This window comes from Artemia sp. Qi Xiang Cuo, chromosome 2, assembly GCF_049724085.1.
Source record: "Artemia sp. Qi Xiang Cuo chromosome 2, ASM4972408v1, whole genome shotgun sequence".
Lineage (NCBI taxonomy): Eukaryota > Metazoa > Arthropoda > Branchiopoda > Anostraca > Artemiidae > Artemia > Artemia sp. Qi Xiang Cuo.
The window spans coordinates 422,555-448,827 of NC_142795.1; the positions used below are offsets into that span (position 1 = coordinate 422,555).

The 26,273-nt window shown below is 36.2% G+C and overlaps 1 protein-coding gene across 1 annotated transcript; it reads right to left on the reverse strand.

The window, feature by feature from the left end:
* Positions 1 to 737: 737 nt before the first annotated feature.
* Positions 738 to 22,508, reverse strand: LOC148954786 (soma ferritin-like). The gene is made up of 3 exons (XM_089098601.1): positions 22,308 to 22,508; positions 3,519 to 3,743; positions 738 to 1,049 (listed from the first exon to the last, which is right to left on the reverse strand). Exons 1-3 carry the CDS (start codon positions 22,410 to 22,412, stop codon positions 864 to 866), a joined length of 516 nt encoding a protein of 171 aa, XP_088954727.1. The 5' UTR covers positions 22,413 to 22,508; the 3' UTR covers positions 738 to 863.
* Between the last annotated feature and the right edge of the window lie 3,765 nt (positions 22,509 to 26,273).

Sequence of the window (26,273 nt, forward strand, 5' to 3'; positions counted from 1 at the left end):
CCTGGGAGGGGGGCTAACTGCCCTCCAATATTTTTGGTCACTCAAAAAAGGCACTAGAAATTTGGATTTCCAACAAAATGAGCCTCTCCTGATCTTCTAGAACCCCTGGTTCGATACGATCACCCCTGGTACAAAAAAAAAAAAAAAAAAAAAAAAAAAAAAAACGCATCCGTTATCTTGCTTCTGGCAAAAAATGCAAAATATCATATTTTTGTATCTGGAAGCTTGTAACCTTTACAACAGGGTTGTCTGATATGCTGAATCTGACGGTGTGATTTTCATTGGGATCACTTGATTTCTTGGGGATGCTTGCCCCTCCCCCCCCCTGTTCAAAATTCGGCAATTTTTCTCAGGCTCGCAACTTTTGATGGATAACGTTAAACTTTGAATTTTATACATTTTGAATAAGCATCAAAATTCAATTCTTCTGATGCATTAATTGTTATCAAGACTCTGTTTCTTGAGTTTCGGTTACTATTGAGCCGCATTACTCCTTACTTACAGTAAGGAGCGAGTTCTTTCTGGAAAGAACAGTTTTCTCTTCACAGAAACTGTTCTATTGACTGTTTTGTGGTATCTGTGGTGTCAGATCACAGTTCTCAAGAGTAGCTATTGGCTGACAGCATCTCACCGACACTGTTAATTATCTCTAGTAGAGAAAGAGTAATGTGAATCACTCAAATTGTTTTTTGTACATACTCAGCCCTATCAATAGCAATAAGTTATAAAACGATTAATTAAGGATAAATAATGTTATATTGGCATATTGAAGAACAAAATAAACATGGAAAGGTAAATTGATAGGTGCCACCAGAAAACCCCGAAAAAAGCGTGCAGCTATTAACCAGCAGACAACTAGTTGGCTAATTCTTCAAGTCCTTATCGAAGATGTAGACTCCAAGGCCATCCCCGACGCGTCGGAGCCTGGTCACATGGTGCGCTATTTTGTAAATAGACTCCACTTGCTCATCAAGGAACTCATCTTCCAAGTATTTTGTCAAATGCGGATCCTCACGAGTTGATGCCACTCTATGGAGTTTTAACAACGACTGAAAAAGAAGAGATCACTTACAATAATCAAGTTTCCAAAAGCATTCATTGAGGGATTTCTGATCAGAAAATGGTTAATGCAAATCGAATAGAAATTGGTATAGATCTGGCATAAATTTATAGAGGTAAATTTTTAATCGAATCAAGAAGTTTGTTTGTGGCTCAATTAGAGAAAAATTTCATTAATCCTTTCAGTAGTCCCGGATATTATGGGTATTTCCTTCCTATTTATTGTTTTTAATGTTTACGATTAAAACTACGCTGTCTGAAATAGTTTTAAATAATTTAAAAGGTTATCTTATCTTTTGAGGGCTTAAGGAGCGCTACCCCTTTTCCTGTTATGGTAATTTTGTCCGTATTTAAATTTGACTTGATAATATCTGTTCGTTTAAAGCTTGAATTACTATTTAACTTTAATTCTGCATGTCTTCGGTTTAATATGATTATTTACTTTTCTTTGAAAAACTGCTTCTATACAATTTCTTTTTTTTCTAATTTATCTGAAAAGATGGCATACTAAATCTATTGTCTATCAAAGCCACATCCATGGGCGCCCATATGGGGGGGCAGGGGGGCTCTTGCCCCCCCCTGGCTGAATGATGCTGCCTTATTTTTATATTTTTGTTCTGAGATTTATATTATATATCATTAAAAGTAGCAATTAGACCAAGTTTGCCCCCCCCCCTGGAATTCAGCTTATGGGCGCCCATGGCCACATCTCTAATATATACCATGTATAAGCTTTAATAACGTCGTCTCACTACCCAAACATTCAACTAAATTAACAATTTTACATCTACTGATGAATTATTATTACCTGGGATAATATACAGCTGATTTTGGATAATATAGTCAGTGCAATCGTGGACTACGCTTTAATTTATTCAACGGCCGAAGAATATCAACAGCTGGTGACATCTGAAAATATTTTATTTCTTTTCATAGTAAACAGCGACCTGAATCATTGAGGAGGTTTCTGAAACCAAATTTGCAGAACGCTAATAATGTAAAACGTTATACAAAATAGCGTAACAGAAGCTGAGGTTTCTGAATTTATTCTGTGCTCATATCCCACTTACTCTAAATAGCGCAGTGACTTTAGAAGCTAATATCAAAGATATATTTCACTGATTGTTAGGTTGTTTCTTATAATATTATTTCGTTCATCAAAATATCAAAAGAATCAAAAAGAAGTTTAGGCTGAAAGAGCAAAATTATATACGAACAAATTCTACATGACGGGCTTTACTATCTTTAGCTAAACAGAATATTGAACCTCATCAACCTAAAAAGTGATTTAAGCTCCACCTTGAAATAATTACCATGATCATTTGAAATACGTTCTATTACACACTGAAATCCTGAACATGCAGTCCAAAACTTGCAAGTCTTGCTAATCCATTGAATAGCTTTATTTAATCGACTTAATAGCTTTATTTGGAAATAAAAATTATCTTCAGAATCCTGAAGCTCTTGTAGTTTGATAAATTACGCACAAGAACGCTGAGTTTCTTACGTATTAAGTTACAGCTGAGCAATGTGTCGTGAGTACATAGAATAGCGTAAAAGATCAGAGACCAAAAATCTAAACGGAGGATTTTTCCCTTATTTTACACCATTATCATCATTTAAGGTTACGGTAAAAGAATAAGGTGACCGCATGTATAAGGGTATTTCAGAAACTTCATTAGCGGTTCGTTTTTCACCATTGCTCTTAGCTTTTACCCAAGGTTATTAGACTTCCCAAAGTGGATTAATCAGTAAGTTATATAGAACGGTGTACGTGATTTCTGAAAGTTGATACTCTATCAGTTTTTCGATTGATTAGCTGAAGTCTTTGATCATTCATCTCTTAGAAATTACCATTAGAACATTTAGTTTGAATCACTGGCAGATCCAGGGGAGAGGGGGCGCGCGCCCCCCTAATGTAGTCTAAAGTAGTGTAATTTACTTAATTAACGCAAGATTGCGTTAATTAAACTTGCACCAAACGCAAGTTTATCGGATCAACCTATTTTGCGTCCCCCTAAAAAAAAATCCTGGATCCGCCCCTGGTTTGAAAAAACTAGCGTAACATAATATTGCATGATAGGTCTACGCACACTCGAAATACTAGGGAGTGAAACTGTATTCAGAAACTGGTATGGTCTTAATATTACATATTATCGCCCATACCTATTTTCAGTCTAAAAAGCGGTAATTTTAATGCTTTTATCTGACCACATATCAACCCATGGGGTATGTTCAGGACGGATCTAAGGAGGACAGAGGAGGGGCAAGAAGGCCAGTTCTCCCCGCGCACTGGTCTGTAGGAGGACGCCGGCCCTCTTGCACAATTCGCTTATGACGTACAAGGGCTTTCGAAGGGGTTCATGTATTACTGCATGCAGGGTAAAGAATAAAGACTACGTGCTATGTAACAAAAGTAAAATGGTCATACAGATAAAAATAATATCTTATTGTTCTACCTCATTGACGTCTTTTTCCATAGACAGAGCATCTTCCATAGCTTCAAGACAGCTCCCCCACTCTTGCTTCATTGGCTTTTCAATTGGATGGTAGATTACTCTTCCTCCTCGTTTGTTTAGATATTTAATCAATTTTTCCGCGTGTTCTCTCTCCTCCTTAGATGCTTCTTCGAAGAACTTAGCAAATCCCGGTGAAGCAACGTCATCACGGTCGAAGTAAGTAAACTGAAAAAGAAATATTTAAATCTGTAATATGTTTTAAAAATAGTTAAAATACTATACTATACATCAGAATATTAGAAAAACAACGATAGAAGCAAATTTTTAGACGGGTCTCAAATGTAAAAACGGCGATTCAACTACAGGAAGTGGATCATATGCTCCACTAATTTATTCGGAATTTCTATTGTAATATACCTTATTATAAGGATTACACGTTACACCCCAAAACTGTCATACGAATTCAAATAATTCTAGCAATAGTAAAACAGGTTAGTTCATTTTAAATTCGGCACTTTTGGAAGATCAGAGAGTTAACCTTGACCTATTTCACTGCTGTATCAATCAATAAATAATAGCATGTAAACATCTGATATCCGCACATAAAAGATGTTCATACTTTTTTTTCAGATTCAGTCGTAACAACGCGACAATAGTACAATTGTACTAATTGTACAAATTTAATGTAATTTTCTAGAAATTTATACTTCTAGGGTTTACGCTAAGAAATTGTTCATAATAAAGTCTTTGCAAACTGCATCCATTTTGGAATGAAATATATATATAGGCTAGAACTCTCGTGCTGCATCAAGGGGTTGTGTTGAAGTGCAATTGAGAGGGGGGGGGGGGATTTTGCATAGGGAAGGTTTTCGCCATGACCTGAAAAACAATGAGAAATTAAATTTAAAAATATTCAAATAACAATAGGCTAAGGATAATTTTCAGGCCGGATCGCCTGCAAGACATATCCGGGGGGGGGGGATTTGCAACAAGGGTAATATTGTCCGGGATTGACTTCCCAGTGAAGAAGGATTTTACACGGGAGGAACTTTCCATGGAGAAATTTTTTGCGGGGGTGCTAGGTGGATTTCCTGGAATTATTTAAAGAAAACGATCAGAAATTAAATAAAAAATCAAGTTGTATCTACGGAAAATAAGGAGCAGCATAAAACTTCAAACAAACAGAAATTAATCTGCAGATCAGGGGGTCTGCCCCCTCCTCAATGCCCTGGTCTTTACGCTGAAGTTCAACCTTTGGTCTCAATCATTAAGAACCACTCCTGAAACAAAGGCCGTTTAATTAGAATCAGAAGCGCTCTTAAAGTTCTAAAAAATTTTATCATGAAGGGAGGCATGTTCAGGAGGGGGCAGCACCTCTCGATACTCCTGTATTAAACGTACTCTCTTATGTACTGCAATGTAAAACAGTCACGAAAAACCCGTTTTTGACGGGTTAATTCAAGACAACGCTATAGAGTAATGCAATGCATAGCGTGATTGTCATGGCGTATATTATATTTAAACTGTTGTTTTTTGGGTTTTAGGGGGGGGAAGGTACCTAGGTTAGGTTACGTAATAATATATGCTATGCTTTACCCCTCCCCCCCCCCCCCTAATGTGCAAATATATAGCCCAAATTTGTTTCTAAACTATTATATTTTCATCCTATTTTATTTCATTAGCATTAACCGAACTAGCAGTATATAAAAGAGTACGCTTAATACAGGAGTACCCACCCCTCACATACGGAACAATTACAAACGGAACAAAAAACTTTAGTTTTTTATTAATTTAATTTTATGCTAAATACCATTTATCTGAAATGAACACAAGAAGAAGTTTTTGGCAAAGATTGAGCAATTTCTTCATATACCATGCCTTGCTAAATATTACGCAGCTGGTGTAAAACACCTGAAGGAAAGAACATTGGCACAAAAGAGAGGAAGGCGGAGTTCACAGACGGTCATAAAAAAAACTCGTAAATCTTTCTTAATTTTCTACATATCCCAATGCCCAGGCGACATTATAATCACACTTGTGTATAACGTCGAAATTAGACGCAACTACAGCGTCAATTAGGTAAGCCATTCGTGATTTCTCGATTAGAACGTTTTTCAACTGTCAAGCAAAAATTCTTGATAGATCAATCAGTTGAGATCATTTTTTCAAACTGTAAAAAATGGAAGCAATATTCCTATCTGTAACAGAAATCCGACAGAAGTCAAGAAGACGAAGTATTATTGGAAAACAGTTTGGGTACTGGTTAAGAAAGCGCTAAACACGCCATATATTATATAGGGAAGATGCTTAATAAACTATTCGAGCGGATTTTTTTTTTCAATAGATTACAAACGTGGTTTGTCACTGCGTTTACAATATTTAAACTTTTTTTTTTTGGGGGGGGGGGGGTTAGGGGAAAAAAGGTACCTAGGTTAGGAAATGTATTTAATATATGCTAAGCTGTACCCCCCCCCCTAATGTGCAAACATATAGCCGAAATTTTGTTCTAAACTATTATATTTTTATCATGTTTTGTTTAATATCATTAGCATTAACGAAACTTCACTTATTGCGTGTTTGCCGCTTTCTGCGCCATCTTGCAATTTCAGAGCCTATCCTGGACCCTCGTGTTTAAAGTCAATGATCTTGAACTCGGTTTCTGAGTTTGAGGTAGCTCGTATCGTGAATATCCTTAAAAGGATCATCGTCTTCAGGGCCAGACAGAATTCCTACAAGGGTTATCCGTGCCTTTCTGCCAACTATTCTGTCACCATTGGCTAAGCGTGTCAATCTCTCTTTCGCGATAGAAATTTTCCTTGAATCTCTCAAACTAGCTAAGGTTATAGTGCTGCATAAAGGTGGTTCTCGGAGTGATCCTGCTATTTATAGGCCAATTTCTCTCCTATCTGTTTTCAGCAAAATTTTTAGAAGGCTATGCTATCCAGGCTTCTTGGTTTTCTGGATGCAAAAGAATTTTTGCATGATTTCCAGTTTGGATTCCGAGCAAATCACTCTACACAGCATGCTTGCACAGTTCTCTTGAATTTCATTCATTCGGCAATAGATTCTGGTCATATACCGGCAGCTTTGATTTTGGATGTTCGTAAAACTTTTGATTCCTTGACTCATAGGATTCTTCTTTGGAAACTATCGCATATTGGTATATGATCAAATATTTTCTCTTGGTTTGGATCATATCTTTCTGGTAGGCCTATTTCAATTGATCCGCTTTTCCGGAGCCCTTCTTAAGTAGATTATGGTCTCCCTCAGGGATTTGTTCTTGGCCCATTTTTATTTCTGGTTTATGTTAATGATCTGATTTCGGCAGTTAAAAACACCAGGCCTCTGGCATGCTGCAAGCTGTGTCATCCTGATGTTCGCTGGTGTTCTAATACTACTTCTAACGAAGATTTTCTCGCTGCTTTTGCTGATGACACCACTCTTGGGACCCTTTAGAAGATGGAATGTGACATCAAATCTAACCTTGTGGCAATATTCGAGGGAGTTATTTCATAGTTTGATGCTAATTATTTGGCCTTGAATGTTGGTAAGTCACATTTTTTCTCGAATTGGTATAGCTTTTCCTCAGCTCACACAACTTCAGGTGTCACAAGGCTTCATGTGTAGACCAGAGAACAGGATGGTCCGGTTTCTTGGTATCCTGCTTGATGAGAACCTTTCATTTAAAAACCATATAGCCATGAGTAGGGTCAAGGTCTCACGGAGTTTGGGTATCCTTCGAAAACTTGGACACACATTTCCTGAATCTATTCTGAAGCTTCTTTTTTTTCTGCCTTATCCATTCATATGTTTCCTATTGTCCCATTGTATGGATGTCTACTTTTCCTTCTGCACTGCGGTCACTTTCTATAATGCGTAATAAATCACAGAGTCTGGTTATGGACCCAAACCATTCCTTACCAGCATCGTATTTGAATCTACAGTCTATTTACATTCTTTCTTGTGCTTCTTTTGTCTTTCATCAGCTTCATGGCAATCTTCCAAAATCTCTTCAAAAAAAACTCCTGTGTTTATTTCTGATTCAGCTCCATATAGCCTTCGTTCTTTATTTAATATCTGCATTCCTCCTACCCCTACTATGCGATCAGATTTCAACCCTCTCATTGCTTGTCAACATGTCTGGAATTCCCTACCTTCTTCAGTGCAGAGATGCCACTCATTTTTGTTGTTTTGGTTTTGGTGGTGGTTTTATTGGTTTTTTAGTTTTAACTTTTTTTTTTTTTTTTTTATCTTTTTCTTCAGTCTTTCGTGCTGAAGACGCCTTGTTTTTGATACAGGCGAAATATCCGCGTTTTTTTGCATTTGTCTTTTTTTTCTCTCTTCTGGCCGCAGTCTCGTTTGTTGTTGTTTTTTTTTTTATTGAGATTTTTCTCTTTGTTGGTTTTTGTCATGGCTGGCCAGTTCGGCTTAAGATCTTTCATTCGTCAATTATACGGGCAACAATTAGCCGCTTCTGTTAATTATTATTTGTCTTTGGCTAAAAAACATGCAAATTTGTTAAATCAACAAATTTTCTTAAAAAATTGCAAGAAGGAATCGGTGATTCCGAAATCTTTTAAAATATGTACCCATTTTGGAATTGAAATTGAAATAAAATTGAAAATGAATTTAAAGCCTAATGGCTTTAAATCACGTAGTTTACGAATAAAAAAAAAGACGTGTTCAACTGTCTAGGGACTTAAATTCTGTTGAAACCTCGCCAGGAATAAATTATTATTTGACATTTTTATGCAAATTAAGGAAATGCCCATTAGATCTTCTCGCCGTGATTTTAATATATTTAGGATCTGTCTGGATGATAGGTTTAACACACGATTGTGTCAGAAGTTCCAAGATTCAGATGTTTGTTATCCTCGTCTTTGTCTGGGTCCAGCAATTAAGAATTTGTCTTCTAAACCTCTTAATATTCAACAGAAAGCAGTTTTGTCGAAGGGTTCTAAGTTCTGTTTTCCAACACCAACCCCCTATTCAAAAATAATTTCAAAGGTGGAGTCAGGAATTACGGCTTCTATAGATAAAGTTGATACTCCTCAAGAACTTAGAGCCGAGACCGCAAGAAAACTAATCACCTTTAATATGAGCTTAATTGATAAAGACATTTCACAAAAAAATGACATTAAAGTACTTTCAGATTTGAGAAAGGATAAATTCCTTACTATCACCAGAGCCGATAAGGGAAACACGATCGTAATTATGAACATTGAAAACTATAATAATGAAATGAAATTCATTATTTCTGACACTATTACATACAAAAAACTTGACTTTGTTCCTACAGATAAATATTTAAAATCAACAAGAAAGGAATTGGAGTCAAAGAAAAATAATTTTCACATTACCCCACAGTTTTCTAACAAGTGTTATCTTAGGGGTTGCTTGGCCTATTGTCTACCTAATGTTCATAAGCCTGGATCCCCCCTCCACCCTATTGTGCGAACTTGTCCGTTACCTGTTCTAAGATTAGGAAAATGGTTGTCGGTAGCATTGCGTCCACTTTTGGGAACACAAAGATCATCAGAGGCAACGCTGTAGCGTTGCCTATAGTAAAGGCCATACGGCTCCAATGTTTTATTATTATTATTTATTATTTTTTTTTCCCAGAGGCACGTCATACGGAAGGGGTTGTCGTGGAAACTTCAAAATGGGCTCATTAAATTGGAAATCGAGAGCTCTAGTTTCCTTTTTAATAGTCGAAAATGATTGGAGGGCAAATAGCCCCCCCACACCCACCATTCCCCCCAACACATCCAATCAAAATTTTGAGATAGCCATTTTGTTCATCGTAGTTGATTTCCGGCTAGAAAATATGTTTTTGAGGAGGACACTCCACCAAAACCCTCAGAGCAAGGGTTTTAAGTTATTTCCTGGGAGAGTATTAGGCTTTAATAGAAGGCATTGTCATAAAAACTTCAAAAAAGGCTCATTCGATTGGAAATTCAACAAGCTAGTGCCCTTTTTAATAGTCGAAAGTGATTGGAGGGCAACTAAACCCCCCACGCCCATTATTCCCCCAAACACATCCAATCAAAATGTTCAGCGTAGTTGATTTCCAGATAGAAAATATGTTTTTGAGGAGGACACTCCCCCACAACCCTCAGGGCAAGGGTTTTAAGTTATGCCCTGGGGGCATATACGGTTTCTATAGAAGGCTTTGTCGTAGAAACTTCAAAACAGGCTCATTCGATTGGAAATCGAGAGTTCTAGCGCCCTTTTTAATAGTCGAAAATGATTGGAGGACAAATAGCCCCCCCCCCACGCCCATCATTCCCCCAACCACATCCAATCAAAATTTTGAGATAGCCATTTTGTTCAGCGTAGTTGATTTTAAGATAGAAAATTATTTTTGAGGAGGAGACTCCCCCACAACCCTCAGGGCAAGGGTTTTAAGTTATGCCTTAGGGGCATATAAGCTTTTTATAGATGGCGTTGTCGTAGAAACTTCAAAACAGGTTCATTCGATTAGGAATTCAAAAAGCTAGTGCCCTTTTTAATAGTCGAAAGTGATTGGAGTGTAACTAGCTCCCCACGCCCATTATTCCCCCAAACACATCCAATCAAAATTTTGAGATAGCCATTTTGTTCAGCGTAGTTGATTTCCAGATAGAAAATATATTTTTGAGGAGGAAACTCCCCCACAACCCTCAGGGCAAGGGTATCAAGCTGTGCCATGGGCGCACATTAGGTTTTTATACAAGGCCTTCTCGTAGAAACTTCAAAACAGGTTCAATCTTTTGTAAACTAAAGGGCTGGTGCCCTTTTTAATAGTCGAAAGTGATCGGCGGGCAACTCTCCCCCCCCACTCCCATCATTCCCCCAAACACATCCAATCAAAATTTTCAGATAACCATTTTGTTCAGAGTAGTTGATTCCCAGATCGAAAATATATTTTGAGGAGGACACTCCCCCAAAACCCTCAGGGCAAGGGTTTTAGTTATGCCCTGGGGGCATATAAGGTTTTTATAGAAGGCGTTGTCGTAGAAACTTCAAAACAGGCTCATTCGATTGGAAATTCAAAGGGATAGGGCCATTTTTAATAGTCAAAAGTGATTGGAGTGCAACTAGCCCGCCCCTATGCCCATCACTCCCTCAAACCCATCCCCTCAAAATTTTGGGATAGCCATTTTATTACGCTTAGTTGATTTTCACATAGAAAACATGTTTTTGAGGAGGACAATCCCCCCCCCCAACCCGCAGACCAAGGGTTTTAATTATGCCCTGGGGGCAGATAAGGTTTTTTATAGAAAGTGGTGTCATAGAAACTTCAAAAAAGGCTCATTCGATTAGAAATTCAAAGGGCTCGTGCCCTTTTTAAAAGTCGAAAGTGATTGGAGGGCAACTCCCCCCCCCCCTCCCATCATTCCCCCAAACACATCCAATCAAAATTTTGAGATAGCCATTTTGTTCAGCGTAGTTGATTTCCAGATAGAAAATATATTTTGAGGAGGATACTCCCCCACAACCCTCAGGGCAAGGGTTTTAAGTTATGCCCTGGGGGCATATAAGGTTTTTATAGAAGGCGTTGTCGTAGAAACTTCAAAACAGGCTCATTCGATTGGAAGTTTAAAGGGATAGTGCCCTTTTTAATAGTTGAAAGTGATTGGAGGGGAACTAGCCCCCCCCCACGCCCATAATTCCCCCAAACACATCCAATCAAAATTTTTACAAAGCCATTTTGTTCAGCGTAGTTGATTTTCACATAGAAAATATGTTTTTGAGGAGGACGATCCCCCCCAACCCTCAGGGCAAGGGTTTTAAGTTATGCCCTGGGGGCATATAAGGTTTTTATAGAAGGCGTTGTCATAGAAACTTCAAAAAAGGCTCATTCGATTGGGAATTCAAGGGGAGTGTCCTTTTTAATAGTCGAAAGTGATTGGAGGGCAACTAGCCCCCCCCACGCCCATCATTCCCCCAAACACATCAAATCAAAATATTGAGATAGCCATTTTGTTCAGCGTAGTTGATTTCCAGATAGAAAATATATTTTTGAGGAGGACAATCCCCCACAACCCTTTGGACAAGGGTTTTAAGTTATGCCCTGGGGGTATATAAGGTTTTTATAGAAGGCGTTGTCGTAAAAACTTCAAAAAAGGCTCATTCGATTGGAAATTCAAAGGGATATTGTCCTTTTTAATAGTCGAAAGTGATTGGAAGGCAACTAGCCCCCCCCCCGTCGCCTATCATTTCCCCAAACACATCCAATCAAAATTTTGAGACAGCCATTTTGTTAAGCGTAGTTGATTTTCACATAGAAAATGTGTTTTGCCCTCAGGGCAAGGGTTGTAATTTAAGGATTCTCCGAATCCTTCCCATTATTTCTTATGGAAGGGATGCTCGTATAAACTTTAGAGAGGGCTCATTTGACTGAAAATTGAAAGTTTTTGTTCAATTTTTAAGAGTCAAAAGAGATTGGAGGGTAACTAGCCCCCCCCTCCTCCAAGCCATAAATTCACCAGATAAAAATTGTGAGATAGACATTTTGTTAAAATAGTTCAAAGTTCTGATCACAAAAAACCACCGTGTCGACACAGCCCACCAGGGCCCGGGAGTATGTGTTTTAAGTTATGCCCTGGGGCATAACTTATTAAGGGGGGTTTATAAATTATTGGCAGGGGTTTTGTATTGGAAGAACACATAGGAAATCTATTATAATTATCCAACTATAAGGTTAAAATACATACTCTGTGATAGATGCAAAATTGCTTTGGCACACAAAATCCTATTAAGGTCAATTCCAAACAGGTCAATTTCCGGAGCCCTTCTCAAGTAGATTATGGTCTCCCTCAGGGATTTGTTCTTGACCCAGTTTTATTTCTGATTTATGTTAATGATCTGATTTCGGAAGTTAAAAATACCAGGCCTCTGGCATACTGCAAGCTGTGTCATCCTGATGTTTGCTGGTGCTCTAATACTACTTCTAACGAAAATTTTCTTGCTGCTTTTGCTGATGACATCACTCTTAGAACCCTTGAGAAGATGAAATGTGACAAAAGATTTAACCTTGTGGCAATATTCGAGGGAGTTATTTCATGGTTTGATGTGAATTACTTCGCCTTGAATGTTGGCAAGTCACATTTTTTCTCGAATTGGTATAGCTTTTCCTCAGCTCACACAACTTCAGGTGTCACAAGGCTTCATGTGTAGACCAGAGAACAGGATGGTCCGGTTTCTTGGTATCCTGCTTGATGAGAACCTTTCATTTAAAAACCATATAGCCATGAGTAGGGTCAAGGTCTCACGGCGTTTGGGTATCCTTCGAAAACTTGGACACACATTTCCTGAATCTATACTGAAGCTTCTTTTTTTCTGCCTTATCCATTCATATGTTTCCTATTGTCCCATTGTATGAATGTCTACTTTTCCTTCTGCACTGCGGTCACTTTCTATCATGCATAATAAAGCACGGCGTCTGGTTATGAACCCCAACCGTTCCTCACCAACACCACTCTTAAATCTACAGTCTATTTACATTCTTTCTTGTGCTTCTTTTGTCTTTCATCAGCTTCATGGCAATCTTCCAAAATCTCTTCAAAAAAAACTCCTGTGTTTATATCTGATTCAGCTCCTTATAGCCTTCGTTCTTCATTTAATATCTGTATTCCTCCTACCCCTACTATGCGATCAGATTTCAACCCTCTCATTGCTTGTCAACAGGTCTGGAATTCCCGACGTTCTTCAGTGCAGAGATGCCACTCGTTTTTGTTGTTTTGGTTTTGGTGGTGGTTTTATTGGTTTTTTAGTTTTAACTTTTTTTTTTTTTTTTTATCTTGTTCTTAAGTCTTTCGTGCTGAAGACGCCTTGTTTGTGATACAGGCGAAATATCCGCGTTGTTTTGCATTTGTCTTTTTTTTCTCTCCACTGGCCGCAGTCTCGTTTGTTGTTATTGAGATTTTTCTCTTTGTTGGTTTTTGTCATGGCTGGCCAGTTCGGCTTAAGATCTTTCATTCGTTAATTTTACGGGCAACAATTAGCCGGTTCTGTCAATTATTATTTGTCTTTGGTTAAAAAACATGCAAATTTGTTAAATCAACAAATTTTCTTAAAAAATTGCAAGAAGAAATCGGTGATTCCAAAATCTTTTAAAATATGTACCCATTTTGGAATTGAGTTTTTCAGGAGGACAATCCCCCCCCCAACCCTCAGGGCAAGGGTTCTAAGTTATGCCCTGGGGGCTTATAAGGTTTTTATAGAAGGCGTTGCAGTAGAAACTTCAAAAAAGGCTCATTCAATTAGAAATTCAAAGGGCTAGTGCCCTTTTTAATAGTCGAAAGTGATGTTCCTTGGGCCATTTTGTTCAGCGTCGTTGATTTCCAGACAGAAAATATATTTTTGAGGAAGAAACTCCCCCACAAACCTCAGGGCAAGAGTTTTTAAGTTATGCCCTTGGGGCATATGAGGCTTTTGTAGAAGGCGTTGTCGTAGAAACATCAAAACAGGCTCATTCAATTGGAAATTCAAAGGGATAGTGCCCTTTTTAATAGTCGAAAATGATTGGAGGGCAACTAGCCCCCCCCCACGCCCATCATTCCCCCAAACATTTTCAATCAAAATTTTGAGATAGCCGTTTTGTTCAGCGTAGTTGATTTCCAGATAGAAAATAGGTTTTTGAGGAGGACAATCCCCCACAACCCTTTGGACACGGGTTTTAAGTTATGCCCTGTGGGCATATAAGGTTTTATACAAGGCGTTGTCGTAGAAACTTCAAAAAAGGCTCATTCGATTGGAAATTCCTTGGGCTAGTGCCCTTTTTAATAGTTGACAGGGATTGGAGGACACCCAGCCCTCCCCCTCCCCTTCGCCCATCATTTACCCAAACACATCCAAACAAAATTTTGAGATAACCATTTTGTTCAGCGTAGTTGATTTTCACATAGAAAATGTGTTTTGCTCTCAGGGCAAGGGTTGTAATTTAAGGATTCTCCGAATCCTTCCCATTATTTCTTATGGAATGGATGCTCGTATAAACTTTAGAGAGGGCTCATTTGACTGAAAATTTAAAGTTCTTGTTCACTTTTTAAGAGTCAAAAGAGATTAGAGGGTAACTAGCCCCCCCTCCTCCAAGCCATAAATGCACCAGATAAAATTTTTGAGATAGACATTTGTTAAAATAGTTCAAAGTTCTGATAACAAAAATTCCAGTGTCGACACAGCCCACCAGGACCCGGTGGTAGGTGTTTCAAATTATGTCCTTGTGAATATCTTATTAAAGGAGGCTTATAACGTTTTGAGAGGGGTTTTTTATTCTAAAAACACATAGGAAATATGTTATAATTATCCAACTATAAAGTTAAAATACACACTTTGTGAAAGATACAAAATTAATTTGGCACACAAAATCATATTAAGGTTAATTCCAAACAGTCGTGATCCCTCTGTGTCAGCAAGTGAAATGGTCTAAACCCCCTTATTGAAGCTATTTTCCAATCACTTCATTGTTGTCAATCGCTGTCCACAAGTTATGCAAGCTGTCTATTGTTCATATATAAGGTTTTTATCAAAGTGGTAATCGTATAGACTTTGAAAAAAGCCTCATTCGATTTAAATTGAAAGTTCTAGATCTGTTTTTTAAAGTCAAGACTAATCTGACAGTAAGTACCCCCCCCTCCATGCCATAAAAACTTGAAACTTTTTGCAATCAAATACGAACAAAAATTAATCAAAAAAATAATTCCTAAAAATAAGTTTTTCAAAGAAAATTAAAGGCCATTTTAAACTTAAGCTCAGTTGATACAAATACTTTTTAAAGTTCAAACTCAAAACAATCAGAAATTACAATTAAAGAATAAATGAAACCCAAAACGAACAGAAATTAAATAAACAATCATAGAAAAAAACATACAGCAAGCAATAATAAATGAATAAATAAATCTTAAAGCGAGTAATGCTTAGATTGAAAATGAAAATCAAGCTTAAAACGAAAAAAAATGTTTTGCTATTAAAGTATAAACGAAACTTAAAACGAACAGAAATAAAATAAACAATCAATGCGAACAAACATACAATATATATTAATGTAAATGAATAAATAAATCTTAAAACAAGTGAAACTTAAAAAGAGTATGCAAATCAAGTTTGAATCGAATAAAAATAACTACAAACAAGAGTTTGGGTATGGCCTCACTGCAGAAGCCTATAACCTACTGCGTCATTGGCGCTTTACTGAAAACGAATTATATTAAAAATGTTTTTTTTTTGTACTTCATATTGAAAATAAATATTAAAATTACAGTAAAATTTTGAACTGATGAGCTTTTAGCAATTAATATCATTATGCATCAAATATTCAGTTTAATTTGTTAGTTCTTTTCAAGATTGGTGAAGGCAAATATAGTTTCACTACAACAAAATTTGTATACTGCCCCCTTTTTTAACTGTAAAAACCTAAAGCCTTCTGCGTCATTGGCGCTTCACTGAAAACGAATTACTCGTATATTACAAATTTATTATTTTCCAGTTCTTACAGCATTGAAAATGAAAATAAAAATTACAGTGAAAAAAAATCTTGAACTGATGGATCTTTCAACAATTAATATCATTATATATCTAATATTCAATTTGATTTTGTTTATACTTTCCAAGACTGTTCAAGACTCATAGAGTTTTGCCATTTTCTTAACTCTGCCATTTTTTCTAACTAATCGTGTTAGTTTGCTATGAAAACATTCTATGGCTTCTAGGCATTTCTATTTCAGCGGAAAACTGCACCTCAAACTTTGTAAAACATGCATTTTCTTGCATGAAACACCAAAATATAATAAAATGTCAAGTTTCGAAGTGTTCCACCACTCGCAAGCAAGTGCCATTGGTATTTTTGAATCCGCATGGTCAATTTAGGGGGTGGAGGGTAGGCTAATTCTCATAGCAGCCCCTTTCCGTCGTGGTATGATTCACATTTTCAACACCTGGCGTCCGGACTATCATATAATCTACCAAGCATACAACTACCCCAAATCAGTATTGATAAATAAATGAAACCCAAAACGAACAAAAATTAAAATAAATATTAGAGTCAAACTCAAAACGAGCATAAATTAATATGAGTAGAGTTCAAAACCCCTTATGCTTTCTAAAAGCCAGAATATAATTTGTACTTTACTGAAAAAAAATTCAAATGAGTTTACTGAAAAAAAATGTGCATTGTCAATTTAATATACATATGCTGATATTTATTCCCTAAAATCTTAATTAATTTTTGATTTCTTTAAGTTACAAAAGTGAAAATATTTCAAAGAATTGTTTTCAGTAAAGCGCCAATAACGCAGTAGGTTTTAGGCTTCTGCAGTGAGGCGGTACCCAAACTCTTGTTTGTAGTTATTTTTATTCGATTCAAACTTGATTTGCATATTCTTTTTAAGTTTCACTCGTTTTAAGATTTATTTATTCATTTACATTAATATATATTGTATGTTTGTTCGCATTGATTGTTTATTTAATTTCTGTTCGTTGTAAGTTTCATTTATACTTTAATAGCGAAACATTTGTTTTCGTTTTAAGCTTGATTTTCATATTCAATCTAAGCATTACTCGCTTTAAGATCTATTTATTCATTTATATTATTACTTATTGTATGTTTTTTGCTATGATTGTTTACTTAATTTCTGTTTGTTTTGGGATTTATTTATTCTTTAATAGTAATTTCTGGTCGTTTTGAGTTTGAATTTTAACAGGTATTCGTATCAACTGAGCTTAAGTTTAAAATGGCCTTTACTTTTATTTGAAAAACTTATTTTTCGGAAAGTTTTTTTTTAATTAATATTTAAAAAAATCGACTGATCTTACTTATAAATTGAGAAATTTCACGTTGGAGGATAGTTCAATTCTGTGTAGTTTCGATGTTGTTTCCATGTATTCAAATTGTGATTTAAAAAGGCGCGAGGACATTTTAAAAAGCATATTAGAAAAACACTTTGATTTAATACAAGATGTGACTTTAGCCAGTTTGGATATTGAAGACATTACGAAACTAATTATCCTAGTAAAAAAAATTTATTTTTATTTTGGTTTTAGCGGAGAGTTTTATAGACAAATTTTTGGGTTACCTATGGGGGCTTTTTTTTCTCCTTTATTGGTAAATCTTTTTAGGTGCCGTTGAAACCTCCGCCAAAAACAGTCTTGGAATCTTCCCTTTTTTCTGGGGTAGGATTATGAATGGTATCGGTTATACTTAGAAACATGAATTGGTCCTCTTAGACCTATTTTTGAAGCATTTACATAGTTTTTATAATAATATTAAATTTACAGTTGAATTTGAGGAAAATAATAAATTACCTTTTCTGGATATTTTATTAATTAAAAGGGATCTCCATTTACTTTTCTCGATTTACAGAAAACCAACGCACAATGATAGGTATTTGAATTTTCATTCTTGCCACCCTATGTCGGTGAAACGGGGGGTTGTAATTTAACTAGTGGATAGAGCCTTTAGAATTTGTTCCCAGGAATTTATGGATTCGGAATTGTTATATTTGAGGGATATTTTGTTTTATAATAATTATCTAATTAAGTTCATTGACAAAATAATTGAAAATAGACGTGTTAAACATGATAGTAGGGTTATTGGGGTTTCTCAGTCTTTAGATTTAGATATATCAAAAAGTTTCATTTCATTGCCATATGTACCTGGTTTGGGTGAGAAACTTTCACGGATTTTGCTTAAATTTGGTATTGATACCTCTTTCCAATCGTTCAGACCAATGGGTAGTTTCTTTAGTTCCGGTAAGGATTTAACCCGGGGAAATTTAGTAAGTGGGGTGTATAAAATTCCGTGTTCTTGTGGGAAGTTCTATATTGGTAGGATTCACCAACAATTTGTTGAAAGGTTTATTGAACACCGAAATTCAATAGAAAAAACCCTACAATTAAGCAAGCCTCCAGAAACTTTTGTTTCAGCTTTAGCACAACATATTTGGTTTCAACCAGATCACTTTGTAATATTTGATGAGGCCTTAGCAATTTCAAATGATAAGGGGTATACACAGTGGGTGAGAGAAGCCATTGAAATTAAAAAACCTATGTTTGCTAACCTTTCAATAAATAGGGACACAGGTAGTTTAAATATTGACCCAAGTGAATCAACAGTCAATAAGGGAATTAAGATTATAAATAATCACCAGGGGACTGTTTTACCTGCTAGACCAAAACGAATTGCTTCAATAATAGCCAATAAAAGGATTATTTCGCAACAGAATAGTTAAAGTAATTTCCATTTTTTTCCGCAGTTGCTCTGGTGTTCTCACTGAAGTAACTCCATATTAGCATCTTTTCCCTACGTGGATTTTTTTTTTCTTTTTTTATCTTGTTCTTCTTCTGTCTTTCGTGTTGAAGACGCTTTGTTTGTGATACAGGCGAAATATAGCGTTGTTTTGCATTTGCCTTTTCTTTTCTCTCGACTGGCCGCAGTCTCTGTTGTTTTTTTTTAATTGAGATTTTTCTCTTTGTTGGTTTTTGCCACTCGTTTGGGACTTTTAAAAGAATTCTTAAGGACCATTTCATTAAGAATAAAACAATAGCATTTCGTTTTTGTTAGTTACTTTATTTAAAAAAGAAATTGATTTTTTTCCTTTTCCTCTGAGGAGTTGATGCCCCCTGAGTGTTTATTTCGTGGAGTATGGTTGTCTTCTCTGCGCTTTGACTCCCAGGCCTCAGGTATGTTCTCTTTTTAATCTTGTATGTTAAGGTGATGGTGTAAGCAAGTGTTGACAGACAGAAGCTTACCCTTGAAAGGAGGGATACGAGATTTCCCCAGGAGGTATTAAACTCCTCAATAGCCCGGGTACTTCTGCATTATATCTTAAACCCGAAAGAAGTCAGGTTTGATTAATGCTAATGAAATAAAATAAAATAGGATGAAAATATAATAGTTTAGAAAAAAATTGGGCTTTATATTTGCACATTAGGGGGGGGGGGGTAAAGCAAAGCATATATTAAATACGTAACCTAACCTAGGTACCATTCCCCCCTAAACCCCCAAAAAACAATAGTTTAAGTATTGTAAACACAATGAGAAACCACGCTTTGCGATCCATTTCCCCATTGCAAATACTCGTTTGACTGGTTTCCTTTAGTATTTCCCTATACAGTATATAGCGGTGTGTAAGATATAATGCATAAGTACCATAGCCTGACATTAAGCAAACGATTTTCTCGGTTAAGAAGTATCCCCCCCCCGTGAGGATATACACGTAATTTGTTGTTTGTCGGCCTTAAACACCATATTTCGCACCGATACATGAACAGAGGGAGGAACGAAACTTAGCCCTACCCTTCAATTCAAAACATTAGATCTTGCCCTCTAAAGCTTTAAAATACTATAATTTTCATTGTTCTCCTTGTTTTTAAATCCCTGATTTTACGATCCAGTTCTCTTGAAAAGTTTGCGGTATCATAAATGACACTCAATAGCTGCTAGTCCCACTTTATTGAGACCAGTTTATGAGTGCGATAGAAGCATTAGTAATATTCAAAAAACGGAACTACCAAGGATAGTAAAAATAGAATGTGATTTTTTGGTAAATTTGCTCCCACTGCAAATTTACCGATTATTTTACTTTATCTTGTATTATAAACCAACTATTCATGAAATGAAACACAGGAAACTACAAAAATTAGCGAACTTTTGTGTATAGTCTAAGACTATTTCTATCCCCATACGGGAGTAGTGGGGAGGGGGGGGGGAGAGTCTGACCTTAAATTTTAGCTATTTCTTAAATTTAAGAAAGAACCTTAGGTAAAATTCTACTTTAGCTACTTATGTCTATCTTGGAAAGGGGTTAGGTTAGAAAAATGAAACTTTCAGGGATGGGTCTGCAGGCAAAATAATGGGTACACTTCTATTAAACGGACTCCTTGATCTAGTGTATATGGAATGTCAAACTGTAGACGCGACAAAAAGCCCGTTTTTACGGGATGATTCAAGACACCGCTGTAGAGAAATGCAATGTATAGCGTGGTTTTGATTGCGTATAAGATATAAAACGTGCTCCTTTTTTTTGGGAGGGGGGGAAGATGCCTAGGTTAGGTTACGTATTTAATATATGCTATGCTTTGCCCCCCCCCCTAATGTGCAAATATAAAGCCCAAGTTTGTTTCAAAACTATTATATATTCATCCTATTTTATTTTATTTCATTAGCAATAACCAAACTAGCACTATATAAAAGAATCCTTTAATAGAAGAGTACCAAATTATGTCCCAGGAAGGTATTTTGAAGTACCTACCTCCACTTCTTCTCCCTGTAGAGGGTCGTGACCTTTGAAAATTTGATGATCATGACCTTTGATGACTATTGAAAAGAAACTGATAACTGAAAATTAAGGTAAAATGTTGTTTTGTCAAAATTTCAATAGGTTAGACCTGTCATGTAGGCAAATTTCAGGACCCTCTAGAGGGAGAAGGAGTGGGAGACATGTTTTAGCCTGTAGACCCATACCTGAAAGTTTTATTTTCCTAACCTAACCCCTTTCCAAGATAGCCAATAGTAGAATTTTACCCCCTTTGATTGAAAAACAGATACAGGTTGGACATTGTTTCGTAAAGAAACCTAGTGCATAATTGCTGGCGAAAGAATTTGACTGTATTACGCACAGTAGACAGAATCTAATTATATAAACTGTGGTATTACGTTAGTTGCTTGGAAACCATCCAAGTAATCCAACCATTAAAACTACAATTACAATTAAACTAAGTTACAACTAAACTGCTCGTTTTATCACCCTCAACTTTTGGCTTTGAACGCATTTAGAATAAACACTGTCACCGAAATTCGTCAAATAACGAGTTATTTCATCTTTGCCTGGTAGTGTTCAAGCTAGGTAAAAGTAGAATTTTACCGAAGCTTTACATGGCTTAAAATTGTTAACATTTTCAAATACGATAGCCAATGAAAAAAAGATTGAAGACCCAAAATCAAAGTAATTTTTTTTGTCAGCATCCAAATAGGTAAATTTTTCGTTATTCATATTATTGACTTATGAATAAAGTAAACATACCACTCGATGCCTTTTTTTATGCTTTTTCCAGATATAATAATCATTTTTGTCGGAAAGGAATTTTACCCCCATCCCTATATATACCGATTCGGGGTATATATTTACACATTCAGGGGGGGGGGGTAAAATTACCTCTCATTTACATAAGAAATAAAATTTACCCCCACCCCCCTAATGAGCAAATATATACCCTGAATTGGTATGTATATATATATATATAGGGGTGGGGGTAAAATTCATTTCCTACAAAAATGATTATTATATTTGGAAAGAGCATAAAAAAAGGCATCTAGTGGTATGTTTACTTTATTCATAAGTCAATAATATGAATAATGAAAAAATTACCTCCAAATAGGCCTAGGACCTACGTAGGCTATAGACCTGGGTATATGCTAAAAAAAAAAAGTAGAAACACTAGATTCCTTAGTAGGCTATTATCCTAGAATTGGGGCTACTGAGAAAGAAACACGTTAAAAAATAACTCTTACTTCATAAAATGCAGAAAAATTGTAGGGCCTAACTAACATACTTTGAAAAGAAATTCCACTGGTATCGTACAGAAATTCTGATTCTGAATGTAAGTTTGTTCTTTGTCTAAAACTATCGAGCCTAAATCTGTGACTTGTGAAAAATTTAGACTACCGTTGGGTTTTACCTCAGTTAAATAGAATAATACAAACCGAAAACTTATACCCCTCTAGCCTAGTTTCGTGAATAGGTGCCCCAGTGCGCCACACTGCTAACTTACAACTATAGGTCTATTATGTAAGTAAAAATAGCTTACCATTGCTAGATAGGCGTAACTAGCATACAGTTCCATATTTATCTGCTTGTTAATAGCAGCTTCACTTTCCTCATGGAAGTTCTGTCTGCAACGTGAAAGAGCCATTTTTGTCTTAGATGAGATTTTTGTAAATCACAGAGAAAATACTTAGGAAATTTTAAATAAAAAGACGTACGTTCGCTCACTGACGACCCGGTACGACTGAATGAGAAACTGCGCTGTTTCTCCAATATTTATAGATCTGTTACGTAAGCACATGACTGAGCATTAATTTTAATCGGAGAACACTCCAGATAGACACGAGTACCGCCACGAATGCCTGAAATCCTTTTGCGCAATACTGGATTATCTCTTATTTATTAAGGTAAGATGTTTTTCAAGGAGATGTGACTCGATGAATTAGCGTTGGCAAAGTTCCACTTTTAGCTCAAAATATAAGTATATAATGCGTCTATGTTACCATTAAATAGCGCACGGTAGAATTTTTGTAAGGTTTTCTTTAAAGCACAAGTTAAGGTAGAGAATAGTGGCTATCCAGAAGAAGGCGTGCTTTAAAACTGTTTTGCTAATTAGCCTAATAGTCATTTCTATCTGCTACATGCTAAACCGTGGCTAAAGAGAAGGGAAACTGAGCGAATGACTGCCCTTTCATTTTCAGAAACTAAAGTCTGAAACTAAAATATGATGAAAATATAATACTTTAGTAACACAATTATGGAAATTACAACAGAGAATTAGTGAAAGCAGGCCACCCAGTTTGCATTATGTTAAATACCTAACCCCCTCTATATACTAAATATTACATACAAACAAACCTGTATAGTAGTTTATGTCGCTCAGGATAAGCTGATTATCTACGAGTTGACACAGATATAGAGAGCCCAGTTTGATTACAGAGAGAAAACCAAGTGTGGTCACTGTATTTAACAAGTACCTTATCTAAATTTCAAAACCCGAGTGGCTTGTCAAGCATAATCAGCAAGGGCGTAATTTTCTATGGGGGAGGGCAACTACCCCTCCTAGGCCTCACTTTGCCCCCCCCTCCCTCCTAGACCCGAGTTTGCACTCCCCCCAGGTGAAATTTAGTTTCTTCAAAAATTTTGTCAAAACTAAGACAAGCCTGCATAATTTAGGCATGAACAGAAACGGATCATTTTTCTTTAGTATATTTTTACCTTTATAGTATTATAAAGTATCTTGATAGTACTTTTATAGTACTATATAGTACTTTCATGGTACCAAATGGCTCATTTTTCAGTTTTTACTGTCATTTTCACTTGATTTGGGAAAATTGGCTCCAGCTTTGCCCCCCTGGATTTTGATGAAATTACGCCACTAATAATCATACTTTATTAGTAGCCTCTGGAATTTCCCTTCTGTTTGACTTTGAGGGTTTGCTTGTGCATTGAAATGATTAAGCAACGTAAAGGGTGCCGGTGAGGCTTCGACGGTTGTCTATATCCACCCTAGCTAGGTGGTAATTGTAGGTAGGCCCCCCTGTTTATACTTTTAAGAGTTTCCAGGGGCACCAATTCACCAAAATGGAGAGAAGATTTTTAATGATTTTACTGTTTTTTAATGAAGACATAAAAAAGGTATCTTTAGAAATCCACGGTATATATTCCAGCGTACGTGTCTAACGACACAGTGACAGTTTTATTTCGTTCACTCAGTTAGATTAAAAGTGACATTAACATCATTACTACTACTACTAACATCTCACCGCAGCACCAAGCCACCTGAGGCCAACATAGCCACGCACACTCCTCCTCCATCCCAATCTATTCAAATCCTCCCTTTTTACACCCTCCCACGAAGTCCCCATTTCCCTTCCGTAAACGTTATCTTAGATCTCAAGTGATTCACGTTTCAGGCGTTATCTTATGCGATTGGCTTGCAAGGAAAGGAGAAGTAATAAGGGGAAAAACCATAAAGGAAAGAATAATAAGAGAGGCAATATGAACGCAAAGAAGAGACTGATAGTAGCGTGGACTTTCCCAATCATCGTATACGTGAATTAAGACAAGGCGAGATCTGATCTCCATAACTTGTATATAAGATTTTTAAGATATTAATTTCAAAAACCAACAAAGAGAAAAATCTAAAAAACAAACAAACAAACGAGACTGCGGCCAGTGGAGAGAAAAGAAAACAACAAAAACAACGCGGATATTTCGCCTGTATACAAACAAGGCGTCTTCAGCACGAAAGACACACAAGAAGAACAAGATAAAAAAAAACAAGATAAAACTAAAAACCAATAAAACCACCTCAAAAAAAAAAAAAAAACAGAAATGTACAATTGGCGCAAACTAATCCACATATGGAAAAGATGTAATAATAGATTTAATTCAGTGAGGACACCAGAGTAACTGAGGAAAAATAAAAAAACTGTAAATTACTTTAATTATTCTGTTGCGAAATAATCCTTTTGTTAGCTATTACTGAAGCAAATCGTTTTGGTCTAGCAGGTAAAATAGTCCCCTGGTGATTATTGCCGTTTTTGATGTTAAGATTAAATAAAAAAAACAAGTTTTTTAAACTGAAAGTAAGGAGCGACATTAAAACTTAAAACGAACAGAAATTATTCCGTATATGAAAGGGGCTGTCCCCTCCTCAACGCCTCGCTCTTTACGCTAAAGTTTTTTATTGTTTTAAAAAATAAAGTTGTGAGACAGAGTCAAACTTTAGCGTAAAGAGCGAGGCGTTGAGGAGGGGACAGCCCCTTTCATATACGGGAGAATTTCTGTTCGTTTTAAGTTTTAATGTCGCTCCTTACTTTCAGTTTAAAAAACTTTTTTTTTTATTTAATTTCTGATCATTTTTTAGTTAATGCAGCTTTTATTTGCATAAAAATTTTACCTTTCTTTTGCTAAATGGATGTCTTTACAAATTAACTTACGTAACTAACTTCTATATTCGTATATTTTTCTTCTGGCAAAACATACAAAGTTGCAGATTTTTGTAGATATGAGCTTGAAACATTTGGAATAGGGTTTTTTGATATACTTAATTCTGATGGTGTGCTTTTTATTAACATTCTTTCAGTTGTAGGGAATGCATTCCACCTCTTTAGAAAATCGAGTAAAAGTTCTCATGCCTGGAGCCTTTGATGAATAATACTAAAGTAAATAAAATTTATATATTTTGGATCAGCACTATACACACATTCTTTTGATACATTTATTGACATCAAAATTCCGTTTTTAAAAGTTTCGATTACTATTGAGCCGTATCGCTTGTTTTTTTATTGTTTTTTTATTACGTATATGTTATTACGTATATGAGGGGGTTCTCCCCTTAGTCAATACCACGCTCTTTACGTTAAAAGTTAAAAAAAAATTTTATTAACAAAAACCTGAAAAACAAAGGCCGGTTAATTATAATATAAATATCTATTTAAAGAACTAAAAAAAACTGTATCGTAAAGAGCGAGGTATTGACTTGGGGGAGAACCCCCTCACATACGTTATAATTTCTGTTCGTTTTAAGTTCTAATATTCCTTCTTACATTTCAGTTGAAAAAACTTGTTTTTTTAATTTAATTTCTGATCGTCTAATGATCGATTTAATTTCTAATGCTTGGAAATCCGGCGCCCCCTTCATAGAAATGTCCCTTACCCCAAAGAAACATCCTCCACGGAAATATTCTCCACAGTAACCCCCTCCTTTAGCCCTTCCCCCCCCCCAGAAAAAATCCTTCCTGAAAATGGTTGTATACGTCCCAATAACCAATAAATAATGCTGGGAAGTCCGGCGCCCCCTTCATGGCAATTTCCCTTCCCCCATGAAAACTTCCATCATGAACAGATCCTCCAACATATCCACCGACCCATCCTTCCCTCCAACTGCCAGAAAAAAACCTCCTGAACACTTCTTTATGCTTCCCAATAACCAATACTATATGTTAACAGTGGGTAAAGTTCATAACTTTTATCCCTCCCTCTGGGAACTTTGGAGGATTAA